The sequence below is a fragment of the Microtus pennsylvanicus genome, chromosome 3, assembly GCF_037038515.1.
Source record: "Microtus pennsylvanicus isolate mMicPen1 chromosome 3, mMicPen1.hap1, whole genome shotgun sequence".
In the NCBI taxonomy this organism is placed as follows: Eukaryota; Metazoa; Chordata; class Mammalia; order Rodentia; family Cricetidae; genus Microtus; species Microtus pennsylvanicus.
In genome coordinates, this window is record NC_134581.1 from 62,102,752 (window position 1) to 62,125,735 (window position 22,984).

At 43.3% G+C, this 22,984-nt stretch overlaps 2 protein-coding genes across 5 annotated transcripts in view; one reads left to right on the plus strand and one right to left on the minus strand.

The window, feature by feature from the left end:
- Positions 1–15,861, plus strand: part of Rec114 (REC114 meiotic recombination protein) — an 89,515-nt gene extending 73,654 nt beyond the window's left edge. Inside the window, exons 4-6 of the mRNA XM_075967772.1 lie at positions 9,072–9,269; positions 12,483–12,569; positions 15,694–15,861. Coding sequence (XP_075823887.1) covers positions 9,072–9,269; positions 12,483–12,569; positions 15,694–15,852 — 444 coding nt within the window. The 3' untranslated portion in view covers positions 15,853–15,861. The remainder of the gene's footprint in view (positions 1–9,071; positions 9,270–12,482; positions 12,570–15,693) is intronic.
- A 66-nt stretch (positions 15,862–15,927) lies between these two features.
- Positions 15,928–22,984, minus strand: part of Nptn (neuroplastin) — an 80,537-nt gene continuing 73,480 nt past the window's right edge. The window contains exons 7-10 of one of the 4 annotated variants that reach the window (XR_012910009.1): positions 20,094–20,169; positions 18,254–18,275; positions 17,430–17,504; positions 15,928–16,929 (exon numbers count right to left, since the gene is read on the minus strand). Coding sequence is in view for 3 of the 4 variants with exons in the window: in XM_075965714.1 (XP_075821829.1) it covers positions 17,444–17,504; positions 18,254–18,275 (83 nt within the window). In the remaining variant the exon portion in view is untranslated. The remainder of the gene's footprint in view (positions 16,930–17,429; positions 17,505–18,253; positions 18,276–20,093; positions 20,170–22,984) is intronic. The other 3 variants (XM_075965716.1, XM_075965714.1, XM_075965715.1) reach the window with 3 other exon arrangements.

Genomic DNA, 22,984 nt, shown 5'->3' on the forward strand with positions numbered 1-22,984 from the left:
AAGACAGGCTCCAAAGCTACAGAGAAACCCTGTCTCGAAAAACCAAAAACTGAAACAAAACAAAAAAAACCCATGAAAACCAGTTTGTTAGCATACATTGAACATATAATTGATGTGGGAACTCCTTCTGTATATGTGTTGCTTTTATTGGTTAATGAATAAAGAAGCTGCTTTGGCCTGTGTAGAGTAGAGCTAGGTGAGAAGACTAAACTGAATGCTGGGAGAAAGAAGGTGGAGTCAGTGAGACGCCATGTAACTGCCAGAAGAGACAGATGCCAGAACTTTGCCCGGTAAGCCACAGCCACGTGGTGATACACAGATTAATAGAAATGGGTTAATTTAAGCTAGAACGATGCTTAAGCTATTGGCCAAGCAGTGTTTTAAATAATATAGTTTCTGTGTAATTATTTCAGGTCTGAGTGGCCAGGAACAAATAAGAAGCCTCTGACAACATATAATAATAAAATTTAGGGGGAAGATGCTGATTTTTAAGTAACCCACAAACCTTAGGAATTAGAGAAGAGCTCAAAGGTATCAATAGGCAGATCTTAGCCTGGAGCACAGACCCCACAGAGCCTCACAGAGTTCAGGGGTCTGTGAACCTATAGGGATTTTCAGTGACCTCTAACTTGTCAGTTCTTTCTGCCATGGATGTGGGTGACAAACTGCAATAGTATGGACCTTCTCACAGTGGGCGCACAGATGTGTCCCTGTCACAGTACAGTTGTTGATCTCAGATACCATTGATGCTCCTTGTATCTCAAGATGGGCATAGTCCTGACAGCTAACCCGTTACAATGTATTAACAAGAAAGCCTACGTGAACAGTTCACAGGTAGTGTTTAATACTGTAACAAATCACCATAAGAATTGGTATCCAGGACCACAAGGGGACACAATGCAGAGATCAACAGATCCAGCCCAGCTCCAACAGGTGCTTTTTTTGCTCACTGTTATATAAATGATACTCTTTATTCACGACATATTTCCAGTTACTTTTTTGAGTCAGTTTATTTTTTAAATTTATTATTCTCTCATATATAACATCCCAACTATAGTTTCCCTTCCCTCCTCTGCTTCTAGGCTCTCTCCCTCGCTTCCCTCATTTCAAGATCCACTCCTTCTCCGTTTCCTTTCAGAAAAGAGCAGGCCTTACAGGGATATCAGCCAAACATGGTATAACAAGTTAAAATAAGACTAGGCAAATACCCTCATATCAAGGCTAGAATAGGCAACCCAGAAGGAAGAAAAGGGTCCCAAGAGCAGGCAAAAGACCAGAGGGAGTGGCACTATTAGGAGGTGTGGTTTTGTTAGAGGAAGTGTGTCACTGGGGGTGGGCTTTGAGGTCTCCTATACTCGGGGTATGTTCAGTGTGGCAGACTGTCGCCTGCAGATCAAGATGTCGTACTCTTCAGCTCCTTCTCCAGCACTATGTCTGCCAATGACCCACCATAATGATAATGGACTAAACCTCTGAAACTGTAAGCCACCCCAGTTAAATGTTTTCCTATATAAGAGTTGCCATGGTCATGGTATCTCTTTACAGCAATAGAAACTCCAATTAAGACCAGGATCTATACTATTTTCATAAAGTTGATCTTAAGGTCATTTTCTTGTGCTTCAGCTGTGTTGGAACACTCAGGGTTTGCTCTAGGAGGACAGCTGAGCTCTGGGGGTGACATACTGCCCTGGCTCTTGTTGACTGAGTTCTTAGACTGGCATCTAGGTATCTAGGTTTGGAGTACATCTAGGTCTAGGTGTCAGTTTCTGAGTTTGTCTTTCTTGGATGGGTGTTTCCTTTCTTGGTTTCTATTTCTCCTTGGTCTTCTGCCTTTGTGACTTGGAGTTTTGGTAGCCAGTGTGACCTCTGGTCCAGCAAGGAGTCTCCCTCTGAGTTGGGGGCTGGACTTCTGGTAGCCACCATGGCTTTTGGCCCAACAGGGAGGTCTATGCCTGAGTTTGCCTATCTGTTCTTCTGGCTGGTGTGCCCTGCTGCTGTTCACCTGAGTGGCATGGCCTGCCCTGAGTAGGCTAAATTGAACCTCCTTACTGAACTTTTAATAATATAACATTAATAAAACAATATTTTCAGTTTCTAGGAAAGTGATTTTTATCATCAGCAAACAATGATTATTTCCAGTGGTTCACATTTTGAAGTGCTTCCCCCCACCTCTGATGGTTAATCTGTGTTGTTTGTGAAATGAAATAGAAACAGTTTGGCTTGTTTCTAAAATCACCCAGAAGAGAAACCACTAAGCATATCTGCGTAGACCTTTCAGTGTGGAGACATGACCCACGCTGGCTGAGGGATGAGCGTCCAGACTGAATAAAGTATAGGAAGAGTGGGGAAGTCTGAACACAGCATTCATCTCTGCCTACAGATGACATGTGACCAGCCATGTCAGCCTGCCCACTCCTTCTGCTCCATGATGAGCTAACCCCATAAACCCTGAGCCACTGTCAACCTGTAGACAGAAGATTCTGTCCCACCTGGTCCTGCAGCCACTCAGTCCCGAAGAAACACACAGAGGCTTATATTAATTATAAACTGTTTGGCCTCTTAGCTCAGACTTATTATTAACTAGCTTTCACAACTTAAATTATCCCATAGTTCTTGTTTATGTTTAACCACGTGGCTTGGTACCTTCTCTCAGTGAGGCATTCTCATCTTGCTTCCTCTGGTGACTGCCTTTCCTCTTCCCAGACTACTCTTAATCTGGTCACCCCACCTATACTTCCTGCCTGGCTACTGGCCAAACAGCCTTTTATTAAACCAATATGAGTGGTAAATCTTTACAGTGTACAAACGCATTATCCCACATCAGTTCCCTTTTTTTCTTTTCAAAACAAGACCCTGAATCTAATCTCCTTTGCTTAGCTTTTTTCCTGACCATTATCCATAAAAACTTGTAACCAACACTCTAAACAAAGACAAACATCCATAATGCATTTTTTGGGAATATGGGTGTAGTTTTTAGGCTACTTTCTCCTGATCAGGGCGCTGATAATCTATCTATCTGTCTGTCTGTCTGTCTGTCTGTCTGTCTATCTATCTATCTATCTATCTATCTATCTATCTATTTATTTATTTATTTAATATTTCTGTCTCTTCCCCGCCACCTCCTCCCATTTCCCTCCCCTCCTCCAATAAAGTCCCCCTCCCTCGTCAGCCCAAAGAGCAATCAGGGTTCCCTGCCCTGTGCGAAGTCCAAAGACCACCCACCTCCATCCAGGTCTAGTAAGGTGAGCATCCAAACTGCCTAGGCTCCCACAAAGCCAGTACATGCAGTAGGATCAAAAACCCGTTGCCATTGTTCTTGAGTTCTCAGTAGTCCTCATTGTCCGCTATGTTCAGCGAGTCCGGTTTTATCCCAGGCTTTTTCAGACCCAGGCCAGCTGGCCTTGGTGAGTTCCCGATTGTCTCAGTTTGTGGGTGCACCCCTCGCAGTCCTGAGTTCCTTGCTCGTGCTCTCTCTCCTTCTGCTACTGATTTGGACCTTGAGATTTCTGTTCAGTACTCCAATGTGGGTCTCTGTCTCTGTCTCCTTTCCTCGCCTGATGAAGGTTAATATTCAGGAGGATGTCTATATGTTTTTCTTTGGGTTCTCCTTATTTAGCTTCTCTAGGATCACTAATTATAGGCTCAATGTCCTTTATTTATGGCTAGAAACCAAATATGAGTGAGTACATCCCATGTTCTTCTTTTTGGGTCTGGCTTACCTCACTCAGGATAGTGTTTTCTATTTCCATCCATTTGCATGCAAAATTCAAGAAGTCAGGGCGCTGATAATCTTATGGAAACAAACCTAAAGAAAATTTAGGATGATGGTCAAGTCCTGACTGAGTATTCTGTGAGGCTGGATCATCTCAGCCAGCAGTCTTGAAGCTGTTCTGGATGCAGAACTCAGAGGAAACTGCAAGTTTAGGAAGTTTCTCTAAAATATTGGATCACCTGGGTCATCTGTTCCCACTGGAGGTTTTTCAGGGGTTTTCCTTGATCACACCCTATTTTTCTTAACCCAGAAGGAATCCACAATCTCTCGTTTCCTATGGAAACAAAAGTAAAACCTCTTCTCCAGAGTAACGTATCTTTTGACTTCAATTTTGAAGTCAAGGCATTTTCAAATTATATAGGTTGGATTATTCCAGCAGCATTCATAATCAAATGTCTTTTAGCAGCTGTTGCTCCTTTCTCAGCAGTCAAACAATTCAAAGACAACACAATAATATACAGTTTTGCCGCCGGCTGCTCTTAAACACCATTTAAGTGTTTGGTGGCAGAACCTCTTAAAAGAGCTGCTTGGTTTTTGCCACTAAAGCTGAGTCCGGAAGCCTCTCCTAAAGGAGCCACCAGCACACAGAGCCTACAGGAGTAAAGATGGTCACCAAGAAGCTGTGCTTGACTCTGTTCTTGTCTAGAATCTTTTTTTTTTCTAGAAAAAAAAATAGCTTTTTCAGGCTTTATGTGGAAATTCTTGTCAAATATTTGGGCACCATTTTGTAGCCGGAGGTGTCTGTCCCACCCAGTCTGGCAGCTGTTCAGGCCCAGAGAAACACTCTTCTCCAGTTGCTTCCAGTCAAGTTCTTAAGTTCTTGTTACAGCACATGGAACTAACTTGTGTGGGTACTGAGCCCTGGCACCCTGTAGTTGCGCTGATGCCCTGGTCCCTCCCAGACCACATGGGCGGTGGTGCTCAGATCATAAATACATCTCCAGCTCTACATCAAAGAGGTATTGCTCAGTTGTCGTTTATTTACTAAGACCTTTACCAGGATACACGATACATTCCATCAAGCACCTTTTAAAAACAGTTTATTTTTTGAGTGGCAAGGAGCATGGGAATGCCTGGTCAGAGTACAACTTTTGGGAGTTGAGTTTCTCCCTCGAGTGTGTGGGTCCCAGGGGTGGAACTCAGGTCATCACCTTGGGCAACAAGTGATGCCATCTTGCAGGCCTCACCGAATACTATTTGACACTTAGCAAAATCATGTTTCTTTTCTCCTCTCTGTTGCCTTAATGTCACATAACAACTGTTGGCCTCTACTGTCTGTCTTAGCTGGCTTCTTGCTTTGGATCACTTTTAATTCCTAAGTGCTATGTAACATGCACTATTGTTTACATTGACAAATAGAGGTCAAGTTTGCATTCCTGTAGCAGAAACTTAACATAATATAGATTCCGCAGAGAGTAAACATCGTATTTTTCTCTCTTCAGGCAGGATGCACAACTGAAGTAGGCTTGTGAGGTGGGTCTCCTTCCCTTAAACAGCTCTGATCACTCGTGAGAATTATGGCCAGTTTGCTAGCAGCAGACACTTGGGTGAAAGGCATAAATCTAAACCAGTGTTGTCTTCATGTCTCACCCTAGTAACTCACTAAAGAAGTTTTGTTGATTTTTTTTTTCTAGCCTGGGCTTTGAGGATTATCTATTGGTTTCAAAGCAAATATTCTGAAACTTGTTCTCTGAATGTATCGGTCAATTTTCCATTGCTATAGTGAAATAACAGGCTAGGATACTTTATAAATAAAAAAGGTTGACATAGCCTGCAGGTTTGGAGGCTCAAATGAGGTAAGGGCCTCCTTGCTGACATAGTCTCAGCGTGACACAGGGCATATCATGGCAAGAACCGGGGAGCAAGCATGTATCCACCCTCTCCCCAGTGACCTGTAATCTAATGGCCACCTAAAGGCCTGGCCTCGCAGCACTCGTAGGTTAGTGTCTTTCCTCTTGGACCTCAAGTCCAGGCTGCAGTTTGAACAGATGATCCCTCAGCATGGAGGCTTTTTTCTGAGCTCCTAACCTTCTGACAGTACAGACAGTGAGTCAGGTGAGAGTCTTGGTAAAGTCTTGACAGTGGCGGTGTAGTCATAGGACCTCACAGGAAAGCGCAATGGCTGCGTGCGCTCTCTGACCCTCCCTAGCTCTGCATGGCACCGGGGTGTCACATCATCCGGGTCCTGGGAGAAAAGCCCCTGCTCTGCTGTGTATGGAGACAGTACAGAGGCCAGCACTGAACCGCACTTCCTCTGTCCTCAAGAGGTCTGTGGAAGGTGGAGTTTCCTGTACATTACCTAACTTGAAATGTTCTACTTGACATCAGAACCACTTCTTAAAATATTGCAATTCCAAGGCTAGGCGGTGGTGGCGCACACCTTTAATCCCAGCACTGGGGAGGTAGAGGCAGGCCGATCTCTGTGAGTTTGAGGCCAGCCTGGTCTATAAGAGCTAGTTCCAGGACAGACTCCAAATCTACACAGAGAAACCCTGTCTCAAAGGAAAAAATAATGTATATGTGTATGTGTGTATATGTATATACACATAAATATATATATTTTAATTCCTTGGATGACTGACAGCAGAAACTGTCTTGGCTAACTAAAATGTTTTCCTTGGAGTTGAGATGGCTCAGCCGACAGGAGAATTTACTGCTCCTGCAGAGGGTAGAGTTCTGTTCCCAGAACCCACACCAGGCCACTCACTCACAACTGTCTGTGACTACAGCTCCAGATCTGACACTCTCTTTGGGCCTCTGTGTGCGCGCGCGCACACACACACACACACACACACACACACACGTATGTATGCATGCAGATGTATGCATACAAATAAACTTTTTTAAAAACCTTTTTGTCCCTAGTAAGATCTTCCTTTCAACTGTGACCATGAAGATACATGTCAAGAGTTTTGTCCTAGCACACCTTTTGGTTGGCCCAGTGGCACTGAGGACAGAAGATAAAAACTTGTCATCTTTCTGGTCTCCCGGGTGTATACTGCTTTTGGCTTGGGTTCGCACACACTAAGGTGCGTTTCTGGCTCCAGACAGTTAACTTTGGATTCCTCTGGAGGATTTCATAGGTGGGAAAGGCAGCCACAGATATCGGAGGCCTTTCCTCCAAGGAAGCCGTAACTGTCTAAACTGGTTCCTGCATGTGTTCCACCCAGACACAACTGCTGGAGGGTTTGTACCTGTTCACTTGATGGAACAAAGTTCTGTGTTTTGGTGCCCATGACTCTTAAGGGTAAAGGAACGCACAGATATCTTCCTACAGCACCTGGAGTAGGAGGAGTCCAAAACAACCAAGTGAGAAACCCAGTGGCTCACACACCATTTCCTTTCCTCGCGGAAGGCCACTGCTAATAACCTGATAATCTGGGAATTATTCACCTCAAGACTCAAAGGTTAAAGGCAGTAATACACACACACAAAAGAAAAATACAAATTAACTAGGTATGTAGCTTAAGAAAAATCTTCAAGCTCAGTTATAACCAGAGAAATACATGTCAGAAGATCTGTTTACCTCATATGCGATGAAAATGAATAAACACGGCAGCGCCGGGATGTACGGGAATGGGCACACAGGAAAGTCTGCACTGAGCCATTTCTAGTAGAGATGCTTTCAGAGTTTATAAAGCGCTGTCTGTGGTTTGTGAGGGGGAAAGGCTGCAGTAACCTGAATATCTGTCAGTAGGAGGCCAGTTAAATAAAGGGATAGGCTTCAGCTTTTAGAAGTAATGAGCTATACTTCTATTTTTATACACCCATTGAATAGAAAATTAGGCTACAGCACTGTAGCTTAAAATATGCACGAAATACAATCTATGTGTTGTGCACTATATAGGAGAGCTCTGCAACGTCTCCTAACAGACCCAGATACATAGGGCTGTCCATGTGAGTGATGGCGGTTAACTCGCACTCAGAGAGTAGAGTGGATGGAAATATGGAGAGAAGCTGGGGGGGGCAGGCTGCACACTCCCGAGAGGTCAAGACTTTGGCTGTTTTAGTAAGTTTTATTTAAACAGAATAAATTGATCCGGGGAAAGCAACAAGTTGCTTACAGGAACTTTTATAATTTTGCTGAGGTCATAAATGTTTTCACACTAACATGTGGTTTACATATTTACATATAGTAAAAAGGCCATTTATTTCCATGCTGTTGGGAATGTCATGTATGTAGACTCATCTAGACAGAGTTCTAGCCCAGAGAAGGAAACTGTTACTGATGGTTTCATGTTACTACTGTTCTTGAGCTTACCGTGAAGTAACTCTGATGAACTGCCACATCTAGGTTTGGGGGGAGGGGGGGTTTACTCTGATGAACTGCCACATCTAGGTTTGGGGGGAGGGGGGGTTTACTCTGATGAACTGCCACATCTAGGTTTGGGGGTGGGGGATTTGTTCATTTGTTTGTGGTTTGTCCTGCGTGTCAGTTTGCCTGAGGCTGTAACTCGGGGGATGTAAGGCGTTTCCCTGTGTGACTTATGTAGCGGTCAGGTGTCCTAAGGATAAAGGACACTAGAGATTATTAATGAGGTGCACAAGCTTCCTCTGCCTGTGCCCTACTCCCTGGATGTTCACGCTCACTACCTCATTTAATGACAGTCAGCTTCCTTTCCTGTCCCTCCTGCATAAGCGTTCACGTATATAGGATGTTCACTGAGGTCAGTGCTCAGTCTTCTCAGTCCTTCCACCTTATTTTTTTGAGGCAGGTTCTCACTGAACTCAGAGTTTACAATTTCAGTTAGGCTGTCTGGCCGCCGAGATCCTGGGAGCATCCAGCCTCCACTGGGCAGGGCAGGGATTGCTGGCAGAACTGCGGGGCCTGGCTCTGACATAGTGCTGGGATCCAGTGTAGCTCCTCGGGTTTGCACAGCATGCACGCCACTCACAGAGCCATCGCCAGCCCTGCCTGCTCTTCTCTTTCCATTCAGAAACATTTTGTTGAGCCAGAGCTGTCGTACATTGTTTTCAGATATTTCTATTTAAGGAATTAGATGCTGTGAAGCTTACTATTTTGTGCACTAACCTAAAAATTTAAAAATATCAGATGTAAAATCTGTATTGAAAGCAAGATAAAACACCGGCCTACCACTCAGTCAGTAGAGTGACTATTGAGTTTGCTAGTGTCAGTTGCCTGAGGGAAATGCATTCCAGCATGAAGAAAGGCTTCTAAAAAGGTATAGGAACAAGTTCCTGGATTCTCTGTACTTGCTCCAACAAGCAAGAGAGCATTTACTGGGAGTGTTTACCCCACAGCAGACAATACTCAGTGATGGCATTTGATTTTCCACAGAGCAAGAGCCGCATGTTTCGTGTGCAGTTCAGTGGAGAGTCGCAGGAAGAGGCGCTGGAGCGCTGCTGCAGCTGTGTGCAGACCCTGGCCCAGTATGTCACCGTTCAGGCACCTGACAGCATGGTCCAGCAGCTTCAGCAGAGCCCAGGCCCACTGGGGGCAGGCGAAAGCCAAGGGAAGGACCCACTGCTGCAAGGGGTGAGTGCTAACTTGATGAAGTAATGCACTGTGTCAGGACCCCCAGGTCACTCAGTCACCTCTAACACCAGCTCCAGTGATCCAGTATGCTCTCCTAGTCTCCTTATTCATATAGGCTGGAGTGTGCGTGCACACACACAAATAATTGTTTAAAAATATCTAATGTTGCGTGATCTTTTAAATTCAAGGTTCATACTTTCAAATTAGCTGCTTAAACATGGAGACATAAGACAGGGAGCCCTAGCTGTATTCCAGTGTGATCACAGAACAGGGGTTCTCAAAGCCTTCCTTGGGGCCCTCAAGGTCAAAACCATTTTCATCACAGTAGAACATTATCTACCACTTTTACTGTCTGTTTTGGTCGGACCAAATGGCTTGAGTCAGGCTCCTGACACCACTGTCAGCTTCTACCCCCTTCCTTCACAAAGCATGCTGGGTAAGAAGGGCCCACACTGGGCAAGTGCTGGTTGTTTCTGAAAGGCACCTCAACGAGACACTTGCCACTGGCAGCCAGACTTCACATCCCATGCCCTCCAGAGCCATGGGCACCCCACAGCAGGGGCACCCCACAGCAGGGCAGCTCCCAGGGAGCATTTCAAAAGGAAGCTAGGCCTTTCACCCCCGATAACAATGGACACTACTTCTGCCAGTAACAGAGGTCATGGTTTTGGTTTTAGGATCTGTCCTTCTTCCTGTGATCCACAGGGTTGTGCCAGTGTGCTGGGCCTAAAACCTAAGTTAAAGTTAGAATCTTGGAAAACCTGTGTCTACCACACAGGTGTCAGGCCTTCCTGACCCAAAAGACATTTGTGAGCCTAAGTGAATGTGATTTATCCTTTATAAACAAGTGACAGAATGTGTTAACACGTGGAAGTTAGGTGTCGCTGACTGAACCGGTATCTCCAGGGTGACCAATGCACAGTGCCTGAAGATTCTAAATAGCTGGGAGTGAGCTGAGAGTGCTGTGGTCCAGCGTGTGCTGCCTGTGTCAGGCCACTTATGGCTGTACCATGTGGGAACACGTGCAGACTGTGGCTGTGAGCTGAGCAGCAGATGAAGGCACCAGTGTGCCGACTTTAAAGGCTGGTCCCAGACTGTTAAGGTAACATCCTGAAAGTGCTGAGTCTATTTTCAGGGACTCATCTCATCTATAATTTGGTGTTCTGGATAGTTGAAACATCCTGATGTTATGCAAAGGTCATAAGCTCTGGTTGTATCAGAACAGATCTGGGTTAGAGTTCTAGCCAGGTTTTGTGGTAGCTGTGTGATCTCATGCAAGCCATGAACATCCTCTGTGCCGTGGGGAATGAGAAATGCTGGCAGCACTGAGCAGTTCTCGGTAAACAAAACAAAACCCACACTGTCCATCACAACACTGCTGCCAGCACAGCTCCCTTCTCAGCTCTGCTCTTCCTGCCAGTGAGCAAAGGTCAGAGCCACCAGAACCCAGAAGGAACAGCAGACACTGAAGCGGCAAAGAAGGCAAGGCAAAGCCACTGAGCGCGAGCACAGCCTAGAGCAATCCTTAGACCAAACATTTCTCAAGTTGACCTGCAACTTCTGGCATGCAAATCTACATAAATGCTTAGTCTACTTTAAAAGTTGAGGCATGGCCAAGTTCAGATCACCGCTGCATTCGGGTGGATCATATCATCTACCAATACCGTGTCTTTTTAGTCCAAAGTAGTTGTTCCCTTCTTTGCAGATAGGGATAATTCTATTCTTTTCTATTTAAAGTTCTTGACTCATTTCTTGGCTTATGTTTTAGTTTCTACTTTTCCTCAGCCTTGTAATTTTGTTAATTGTGGCCTCACCAGGTGTTTCTCAACCCAAAGGCTCTTGAGGCAACCCACCCCACCATAGGAGAGAGTTGGGCTGGAAGCAGGGGCAGGTAGGAGGAGGGTGGTAAGAAGTTCATATGACCTTGTCTCTTAGTGAGCACAGAGAGGATGAAGTCTGTTACTATGTGCACCAAGCCTCTCCTCTGCTGGTGAGGTGGCCACCTGAGTCAAGAGTCCACCAGACTCGGGAGTCTGGCCACCCTCAGCAGCTGTTCAGTGTCAGAGGATGGTATTTTGGCTGACCGCTTTCTCACTGGGGCAGCACCGTGTGAGCTGAAATGATTGGTGTCCCAGGAAAGCACTGACAGCAGAGAGGGAAGGTTACTGAGCACCAAGAAACTGTAGAAAGGACATGTGAACCAAGCTCATCTAAGGGCTGCTGACTCTATAGTCCCGTTCCATTCCCAGCCCACATCCCACACCGCCCTGGCCTTTTCTCATTTTGATTTTGGTATCTACTAGTTCTCATTGTGTGTTCAGCCCTACTTGTGGAAGGGCGGGGTCCTTCCAAGTCTGATCTTTTGTAACGGACTGGCAAGTCCGCTTCCACACAGGACAGAAGGCAGGCTGAGCAACCTCTGCTTCTAACAGACATGTTTCTGATGGACAAGAAGCACCCTCAGAGAACTTCTTTCTCTATTACATCCTCAGTTCCCTCCCACCGCAGGAACACTCTTGTCCTCAAGATCAGCAATGTGGCTACAGGTTCCCAGAGCATGGCCAGACCCGTGGATGTGCTAAACTCCTGGGCAAAGCTGACAGCCCGGCTTAGCACACTCTGCTTAGCTCTTACCAGGCTGGAGTTCTAGAGGATGGGACCTCTGTCCTGTTCATCTAATACCCATCCTGTGTCACTCAGTGCCTGGGATAAAGTAGAAACAAACAGTTGCTAGAACTAAGGAATTTTATTTAATGAAAAAAGTCAAAACTGCACAATGTTCAAATGTAATTTTATTAAATAAAATGTTGTCTCAGCGTAGACAGGGTTTCCCTGTTTTGCATTTCTGTGATTCCTGTGAACCTGAGGGGTTCCATACACACACTGTACATAGGGACAGGGCAGCACACAGTACTCCTGCTTCCTTGGGTGACAGTCCTTAGTTATGCATGGGTCTTCTGGATAGAAGTACACTATGGTCGCTAACAAGGCCCTAGCTGCCCATCAGCCCGAGACCACTAGGTAGATAGTGTTAGGTCTCTGTGCTGTGGTGGAACAAGTAAGGCCTCACCAGGACTGTCTTCCCCGGTGTGAGTAACAGCTATGTCTCTTTATATGTTTGTCTGTCCCCAAACCCTTGGAGCTGAGGACTCAAGAGTGCACCACCAGTAAGTGAATCTCTCATCCCTCCTCTAACTGCATGTTTCTCTGCAGCCCTATCTGAATCTCGAGCAGCAGGTGTGTGTGGCAGCTGGCACTGGCGCTCTGGAGGGAAGGACTTCAGTGATGCATCTAGCTCAGGTATTTCTGTGCTGGGTTTTGTCCCTAAAAATGGTAATCCACAAGAGTTTGTATCTGTCAATTCTTTCTCTTGCTATAGAAAAGAAACATGAAGTGTTATTGAATAGAAGGTAAGGGGACAGGTTACTACCATTTACCCTGCCCTCACACAGGATGGCACGTATAGACTGCCTCCCAGCCTGCCTGCCTACCTGCAGAAGTGAAGGAGACTGGTTTACTGTGCTATAAAGATCTTAAATCACCACCTCCCCAAAAGGATAAATCAATCTTCATTTGGAATTAAGATTGTGAATGATTGTAAAACAAATACCAAGCCAAATCTGGACTATATAATTCCTACAGAGCCAACTTTCAGTGCTGCAGTCTCAACTAAGGAGTGATAGAAAGTAAGAGGAAGGCATTAAAAAAAAAAAACCTATTGCTGTTTTTCTGAACATGGGCTCTCGTAAAGATGGCCCTGGAACCTGGAACCATTTCCAGAACATTTAACATGTACACCTCAGTACCAAGGACACAGGAGGATAAAACCCGGTATATGAGCTGCCCATGCCTGCAGATCCACATCTCCTACCGATTCTTTAAATCCGTGGACCATGCCACAGCTCATAAACAAGTTTTACTGGCTACGCAATGAGCTTGGTAAGTCTGCCTGAGCCCAGGGAGCCTACTCAGCCCTTCAGAATCTCTGGCCTGCTGACTTTCTCAGTCACGTCACTGCTTAGATCTTGCAGACAGCTCCTGGCCACGTGTACTGCATTCACATTTGTAGCTGTTGGCTGTCCCCTGAGGATTTTGTTTCACTATATCCTGGCTATACCAGGCAAGGGCTGTGCGAGCTCATGCTTTCCACAGACCCAGCATATTCGTCAATAAGCAAGGATGAGTAGTCTTTTCATTTAAAAAGCATCTATTAAACTGTGTAAATAGTGGTACATAAAGAAAATAGAGGCTTGTGTATGTGGTTGGGGAAGGACAGTTACAGATAAAGAACTCGAGAGAAGGCAGCAGGAAAGCAAATGCTTATCATGTATGAGAGCCTGGGTTCAGTCCTCAACCTGCACCCACAGGAAAAATAAGACAAGATTCTTGTCCTTAATGACCCAGAAACTGTAAAAGAGTAAAAAAAAACTCTGCCCAATAGTAGGCAGACTTTTGTTTTCTTTGTTCTGTGGAGTGGAGTGACCGATCAGGGTAAGGTGCTACGCTTTTAAAAGAAAGGAACGCGGCTGTCAATGGTGTCAGTAGTGACCCAGCAGCTGACTTACACAACACTGGCAAGACCAGGAACAGCACAAGTTTGCTCTGACCTTTTGGGCAGGTCATCCTGTGAATACAAAGCTGGACAAACTTCTCGGAAGCCAGTTAATATAAACCAAGTTTAGTATTCTACTTTCTGAGAACTGCACTTCAGCTATACAAATGGGTACAAAATGTTTATCATAATACTATTTACAATTAAGAATGGCATTAACATAAATGCTCACCATCCTAAGTGGTTAACATGACCTATTACTACACATATAAGAATTCTGATCAGGGGGGCTGGCTCAGATGGCTCAGAGGTTAAGAGCACTGCCTGCTCTTCCAAAGGTCCTGAGTTCAATTCCCAGCAACCACATGGTGGCTCACAACCATCTATAATGGGGTCTGGTGCCCTCTACTGGCCTGCAGGGATACACACAGGCAGAATATTGTATACATAATAAATAAATTAATTAAAAAAAAAAGAACTCTGATCAGGGCCAGCAAGTGGCTCAGAGGCTAAAGGTGTTTTGTCTCTAAGCCTGGTGACCTCATTTTGATTCCTGGGACCCATGAGGTATAAGAAAAGACCTGAACCCAGCAAACTGTCTTCTGACCTCCATGTGTATGTCATGGCAACCTCCCTAACAACAAGTAAATGGAATTAATAGCAAGCCCTGTGATTGGCATGAAGAAATATTCACAACACATTGATTTTTTTCCTTAAAGCTATGAAATATCATTATTCCATTTTTTTAAAATACTAAATTTGAAAGTGTATACACTGCTGCATGCTAACAGTGGCTCTCAATTAGAACAGGATGGCATATTTTGGTTTTCTCTTAATTTCTTTAGGCAGACTCTGCAAACCTAATTTAAGTTTAGAAAGGTAATTTTCTATTATCGATACATGTTGTTTAGAGAAATAATCTTGCACACAGGCACTATACCATGCAATATACCCACAGAAAGGGAGCTAGCTTTCTGACAGGAATTGTCTGACAGCATTCGTGTGAGCAATCTGCCAGACACAGGAGCCAAAGAACCGAAAGTAAAAGGATCGCAACAGAGCTAGGACTCACTGACTCCATTTTGATCAAGAGAGAACACATCTTTCAAATTGTCAAGCAGAGTCAGACTTCAGTTTGAACTCTAATATTTAAATGCTGGTAATTTATGTATTGGTTTTCAGGGTTGGTGATGCGCTGGGTTCTATCCATATGCCTGTAACCCCAGTGCTCAAGAGATAGAAGCAGGAGGACCAGGAGTTCGAGATCACCCTTGGCAACATAAGGGGTTTGAGACCACTCTGTGCTACTTGAGACCTCTTAAACAAAAAGCCTTACAATCAATTTCAGTGCCAGGACTGCAAGTATACCACACTACTTTTTCTTCACATGGATTTTGGCACCTTACCAACTGAGCTCATCTCCCCAACTCCTTAATTGGTTTTTAAATGCTGCATGTTACCCAAAGCCATATGAATGTCCAATAAGCACATGAATTGATGCTCAGTATTACTTCTGACCAGGGAAAAGCAAATTAAAACCATAATGATACAGCCCTGCATGTTTGTTAGAAAGGCTAAAATTAAAAACAAACTCACAGGGCCAGCAAGACGGCTTAGTGAGTTGCCAGGCAAGCCTGATAATCCAAATTCAGTCCAGGGAATTCTCAAATCCCAGCGCTCCTAGGGCAAGATGAGAAGCAGAGATAAAATAACATAAACACAAAATTGTAAAACCTTAGTGTAGAAAAGTACTTTTGTAAAGCCAGTAACATTTTAGTTTTTTATGTATTTTGCCTTGTTTCCCTGTGTTATGTTATCTGGGATGGTGCTCCCGCCTGCAGTCAACCCCACCCTCTTTTGGCACCCCTGCAGACTATTCTGGCATCGGAGAAGCTGCCTCAAGTCTATGAACAATCTTCATGGGGAGCAGAAGAGTTGGGTCCCTTTCTACGCTTATGCCTCATGGATCAAAACTTTCCAGCATTTGTGGAAGAGGTGGAAAAGGAACTTAGAAAGATCACACAGAGTTGAGAAACTAAAGCCCTGCACACATATGCAATTAAGGAACTGAAGGTATTTGAAGAATAAAGAGTATTAATCCAAGCACCTTTTATCAATGTTTTATTGTTAAAAACAGGTGAGTCCACTTTTTTTGTACACCATTGCACTTCAATAATTATACAGAACACAAGTACATGCATCTACAGTTAGTACCGCATGAGAACCCAGTCAGGTTATAAAATCTATCATCAATCATTAAACCAATGTGAAAAATACAGTGTCAAACCAAAAGTATAACTAGAGTTGCATAGAATATCACCATGCTATTAACATTTCAGGGTCATTGAAAACAAAAGGGAAATTATAAAAGTTGCCTTGATCGAATGTACAAGAATAAGGTTCAACACATCAGTGCAAAAGATTTCAGAATTTACATGATTTGACAAAAGAAAAATAGTCACTTAGAAAGCAATCATACATATATACTGCAATTCATTATAGCCATTCAATGGACTGTTCCAGGTTCTTAAAAGTTATAGGTTAAGCCCTTAGAGTGACAGACTTAAGTTTACACCCTCATCTTTATTACCAGAACTGCAGCTTCCTCATCTGACAGACAATAAGGAATGAGTATCAGCAGCTTAAAAATGAAACAAGCGTTTACTTTATTTTGGATTTTTCCCACCCCAAAAATATAAATATATATATATATTTATATACTGTATATATCTGTAGGTTTTGCTGTACTTTACAAAATGATCACTAGATGGCAGCAGTGCATTTAAGAGCTTTGCCAATTTAACAGCTGCATAAGTAAAAAATGGTGCATGCATGATCCTCAGAGGACCTTTCCACTTCTATTTAAATATTTTAACAAAGGGAGGGAAAGCAACATTCACAGCACATCAAGCCCAAAATAGTTTACACCTTCTACACTGAAGCATTGTTTAAAATGTACCTGGCTAGGTCACCCTTATAGGAGAGGCTAAATAAGGCATGCTTTTAGACGGTCATTGTGGTGTTGCTCACTTGAAAGGGAGAGACCAAAGAGGTCCAAGCAGAAAATTTAGCAGGTCATGTTGCCACCGTTTTCAGAAACCTAAAGAGCTGTAGAGAGAGAAACATTTGAACATTAAGAGAATATGCACTGTCACTCACAGCTATGTCAAATAAAGCTCTCGTTCAAACAGCATGCTCAGGGATGTGGTATGAAATTCTGATCTCCATGTGTGTAAGCATGCTGCATTATGGCCACCATTTCTGTCTTAGCTTCAGCAGAGATCACGTGTGGTACTAACTGGGCTTTGGGGATAATCTACCTACGAATGTAACTTTCTTTTTAAAAATATGTAAGTAGACTGCAATGCAAGGTATTTATTGTGAAATGAACCCAATATATAAATATGTGGGTCAACAGAGCTGAAATACATTTCTTTCTATACACTGCAGTGAACAGAAAGAACTTGCTCCATCAGTGTCAGCTATTCTGAAATTAACAATAAGGTCTTACCATATAACACCAACTATTGAAGAATTTGTAGCAAGCTGAGCAAAGGCACAGTTCATTTGAATAGAACTTTTAAATCTCTAAAGAAGTCCATACTTACATTATAAGTAGTGCTTAATTTGTGTTTCTCTGGCGCAAGTTTTTATCTTTGTGATTGTTGGTAGAGTTGGTTTTCCTTTGGAGGAAAAATTGCACTGTGTGAGTTCAACTAGTCATATTGTTTGAAAAATGCAACACATGGAAACTGAGACTCTTCACTTCCTTCCATCCCTGGTGTATCAGCAAACTCTACTTCTAATTTGTGCATAACAACATTCCTTACCTCCTACTTTCAGTGAATAATAGATCCTTCAGACTCCCAAGGCAGACAACACACAGGTAACTTTTCTCTTAGATTTCTAATCTATAATTACTTAGAAAACTGAAACTGACTGACTCCTTTGAACACTTAATTTCTTAAATGAAAACAGATGACCAGCAACTAGCCATGCTGAGCCCTTTGGGCTTCTTGTAATCTCTAAACTCTAGGAAAGCCTGGTAGCCTTGGACTTATTCTATGCTACAGCTCCATCTCTCTTGTCAGCAATTATTAATGTAACTAGACCATAGTTTATCTAATTCTACTGTCCAGTGTGAAGTTGACTTGGTTATACTGCTTACTTCTATATTATCGGTTTAAGCATGTTGAATACATAAACTTTTTCAACTCCTTTTGTATACTATTCACTTGTATGGCTGAAAACAAGACCTGGCCTAGGAGCCAAAGGTCACCAGTAAGAATTATGTCAGACCTAAAATGTGTACACTGAAACTTTCATTGTAAGGGAATTGCATTTTCTTACAATCTTTAGTATTCCTTTTGAGTAAATTGTAAACACAACACAATCAATCAAACTATAAAAGCATATCCAATGAAGTACTCACATTGGCCCGGCTGGTTCATCATCTATATGAAGTGTTCAGTTTTTAATAATCCATGAGATATAAGAGAAGAAAGGAGAAAACCATTAGAGTCTGCATAGAATGAACAGAACAGTAAACTGCAAGTGGCAAACATGGCTATTCATAGCATTTATTAAAGGCCATTCCATCTGGAGGTGCGAAACACTCATGAAGTTACTTCTAGGTTCGGTTTTAATGGGAGATATGTTCTTTCAATGGTTTTAGTTAACACTTTGAATGCTTGTCATGAAAAACTGCAACTGTAGCGGACAGATAGGCTGCAATATCATTGTACTCATCTTGTCCCCAAGTTCCAGTGGTTCACTCATAAGTAGATGAGAAGACAAACCAACATTTCAGTTGTAAAATCCTGCTGTTTGTTTTCATGTGGAGAATGTATGCAGTTCTTCAATGTAAATGGATGTGGATAATCTATACATTTAGTCACACATCCTCAGATGTTTCCCAGAGGGCACTGTTTTTTCTGCTGTTTTACAATCTTTATAAGGTCACTGATCTGAAGCATGAGACTGAGGAAGATGAAGCCATAATAGTCCAACCTAATCTTTGGCTACCCATTCTCAACTGGGCCAGCAAGAGACATATGAGAAGCAGAGGATGCTCTGTGACATATAGAGAACTGAACAGTGACACCCTCTAAGAATCTACACAAAAAGATGGGTTCACTATTGTGCCCTGGCCAAAACAAGAAAAGTCATGAGATACTTTTTAATTTAAGTTTTTGTTATTTGCATTTAGAAGCCTTATTATTAACACTTCATAATTCTGACAACTTGGTCTCCTCTTAGTAGATATGCATACATTGAGAAAATGTTATTTAAAAACCCAAGTAAGCACCCTCTGTACAACAAACAGTTGGGTGCTTTCCCTGAAGGCATCTAGAAAAACTCAGCAGGATTCTACAAGGGGGCTTGGTGCACATGAAGCAGTTATGGAGATTACAATCTTGGTGTAGGCATCTGCAGGAGCACATGTCAGGAGTAATGTCTGTCAGAGACATTGCTCCACCTGTTCCTTTCAGGCAACGGAGAGGCAAAGCCACCGCCAGCACACAGTGACTGGAGCAAAACAGGTTTAAAATAAATAAATAAACTAACCACAAACCAATGACTCATCAGCAAAACAATAGGCTAGCAACATACCAGTGTCCACATGAGTCACGACTAACAGTGCTATTAAAACAGGTACAGAGAACAAACTAGGACTCAGGACACCCAAGACATCTGTTTGCTGTGTATGCAGTGGAAAGATACAAGGACATACCAGGTACTAAGACACACAAGCCCAGTCTGAACCCTCCCTCTCCACAGTCTACTGCTCAGCACCCAGGGAAGGCCAGATAACATGCTAGAAGCTAAGCACCTTGGGAATTTAAAGGAAAGACAGGAACGAACAGATTAATGTTAGTGTGCACCCCAAAATACAAAATTCTAATGCAAGACAGCCAAATCTACTCCCAACTTTAAGAAACAGGAGAGAGGGAAATCACAATAGCATGGACAGTCTTTTCCTAGCAGGACACTAAACAACTCAAGCGCACTTCACACCACAGTCCTTTCTTTTGGCGCGGGAGTGTACCCTGGTGTCTAATTGTCACTTTCGAACCTAACAAGCTGGCCACATGCAAGGGTTTGCATGTGAGCATCAGTGTCTCTGGTGTAGCTGCCATGCCTGACAGTGGGAGCAGCTGTGAGTCACACTGTGTCTAAATCCTAGGGATCCCTTTCATTCCCAAATCCACTTGGACACCACAAAGAAGAGGACATGCCCCCACACACGCGGTCCTGTGCTGAGCCACTACCTGCAGCATCACTCTCCCATACAGGCCAGACAAAAGAACAACTTGACCTCCACAGGAAGGTCAGGAGAGAACAGAGCTACAGAGAAAGGCACAAAATAAAGTAAATGAGGACTAAACAGCAAACTAAAAATCCAAATTAGTTGTGAAAGTGAATGAAGTAAACTTGAAGAAAAGTGTTAACGTTATGAACTGTGCATTGTATAGACTGAAGCGGAGATTAAACAAACTCCAAAAGCATGCATATCGCTCACTTACCACCATGTTTTAAGGGTTTGATGCAATTGAAGGGGGAAAAAAAAGAAGTCACAGTAACCGACAAATATCAACATACCCCCAAACCCTCAGGTCAAAGCCACCTAAAACAAAGACTGTTCTCTCTACCTGGGGATAACTCAAGGCCACTGACTAGATGAGAGGAAAGGACTGAGGGAGATGAAACAAGATGCTTCTGGAATCCATCTGATGAGTGTGGAGCTCCTGATGGAGTGGTGTACATACTGATTGGTCTGCATGAGCTTCCCTCACTTCTATGGCTGCCCTCAAGGTCCCCCACCCTGACACACACCTCATTATCTAGGGAGGGCACTCTGAGATGCAGTAATTAACATATTGCACCCACTAAACAACATAAAGTGATGGTTTAGATTCAAAACAACCAAGAGTTGATTCTGGTCAAAGCCCCTATGCCACTTCAATCACCTCAATGTGGGTGGTGGGTGTGTGTTCCCTTTTTTTGTGGTGTGGGGTAATAGGATCTTATATCCCACACACTGGCCTAACTCCCTACATGGAAGAGGGTTCTCTTAAACCTAGGCTCCTGCTTCCACCTCCTAGGTGCTGGGCTTTCAGGCATGTACTACCGTGGATCAAAGCTGGAACCATCCCTGCCAGGCAAGCCCTCTATCAAGTAAATTACTGCCTCAGCCACCCTAACCCCCTATCCCCATAGCAAAAGGACTTGCTATCTAGCCTAGGCTGGCATCAAACTCATAATCTTCCTGCCTCAAGTGCTAGAATTTATTATGGTTTCTAAACTCACATTTTGCCTGATCTCAGCAGGTTAACACTAAACCCAAGAGAGATGTAGTCCATTGAATCATTTTCCATGTTTCATCTATTTTCTCATAAGGTACCTGTGATTGACCCTATCTGGTGTCACTTTAAAAAGTCATCTCTTTCCCAGCGTCTCTGGCCTGCTGTGAAGTTCCATATGCTACCAAAGCTTTGATCAACTAATAGATTTTAGACTATCAGAAAAATGCTTCAGTTCATTATGTCTAAAAGAACTCAGATCACAATTACAAAATGGTGCTCTCCCTCCTCTGCCCCTCAAACGTGCTAGTACTTTCTCCACCAGTAACTTCAAGAGAAGTCCTTTTGACCAACTTACAAAATTATCGCAGTATGAAAAAATAGAAGATTCTCTGATGCTTGTATTTTCTTTCTTAAATCAACTCCTTTAATGCAATGCCTGCGAGGGCACCAAAATATTAAGTAGAACTGAGGGTCCCAAGACTGAACAGGTTCACTCCAGACTCTCTCCTCCAATGGGTAGAAGGAATCCTGGGAGGGCATACTAGCTGCACCCTGAGCTGAGTCAGGAAGTGACGAACACAAATGTGGCTCCAAGAAGGAGCCCAGCTATAACAGAAGGAAGAGTGCACTACTTCACACTCTCCGAGTACTCTATGAAAGGTAAAGCTGACTGGACTCTAGTAGTGACTTGTTACCAAAAACACTTAAAGTGCATGCGTAAATTACCTACCTAAGAGATAACTTATGTGGCACTGGTTCTCAAAAAGATCTAATGGGACGAAAGGACTGTGATTTCCTTTGTGAAATGATCTGCGTACTCAGAAGATACAAGGATCAAAGCTGCTTTCAAAGCAGTTAACCTCAACTATATACATTTTCAGTGTGAGAAATCTAAACGGACACATGCTTTTCTAATTAGATTCTATATCTGTGTTCTTATCTATATTGTTGCACTGTTCACTGAATGCTTTTCTACTTCAGGAGGAAAGTTACCATAACAACAGACTACTGAAAATATAAATACACGAGTTCCTTTTTAGAGAGTTCACTGAAGCTCAAATCAACCACAGATGCTGGTAATAAACTGCCTATTTGGAAAAAAGCACACCAGACCTACAAAAACTTCACGTTTTCTTAGGGGCATAGAAATAGGCTAACAGACATATTTATAGGCAAGATTTCATCACTGAAGCATTCTGAGTTTGTATCAGCTAGAGCTTCATTTATCCTCAGCAGACTGAAAATATATACGTTATCTACAAGTAAATTTAGAGAGGAGTAAATGGGAAGAAAGCATATCTGTGAGTCTGTCATCCTCATGAATTGAGATGAAGTTGAGGAGAAACTTAACAAAGAAAAGGCTACAACATAAGGAAAAAATCATTCAGTATCAACACACACCCCTCTTCCAGAAGAAAAGCCAAAAACTGAAGGAGGAGATGGAGCAGGGAGAAATCTGAGAATGCTGGAAATGGGGCAAGGAAGTGGAGATGGAAAATGGATCCTGGACCATACTGGCTGACAGGAAAGAGAGATGAACACTGCAATCATTCCAGAATCCCAAATTTTCACCCAATCCAACAACAAAGAAGTAAAAGCTGCTTGCATGATAATACGCTCCCGAGACCAGTGCAAGGAGGTTTTACTTTGCACTTACCCTGCAGTCATCTGTTTTATGTAGAATTCATTCACTACATATAGAAATTTAGCTTATTATTTTCCATCCAGAAAGCCGGTCAGAAGACTGGCTCTGCCGCCCCCACACCCTCCCCTTCAGTTTAACCACCAAAGGACCCTTAAGAGGCTAGCTGCTTCCATGCAAAACCACCACTAACCATTTCTAAAATCTAACCTGA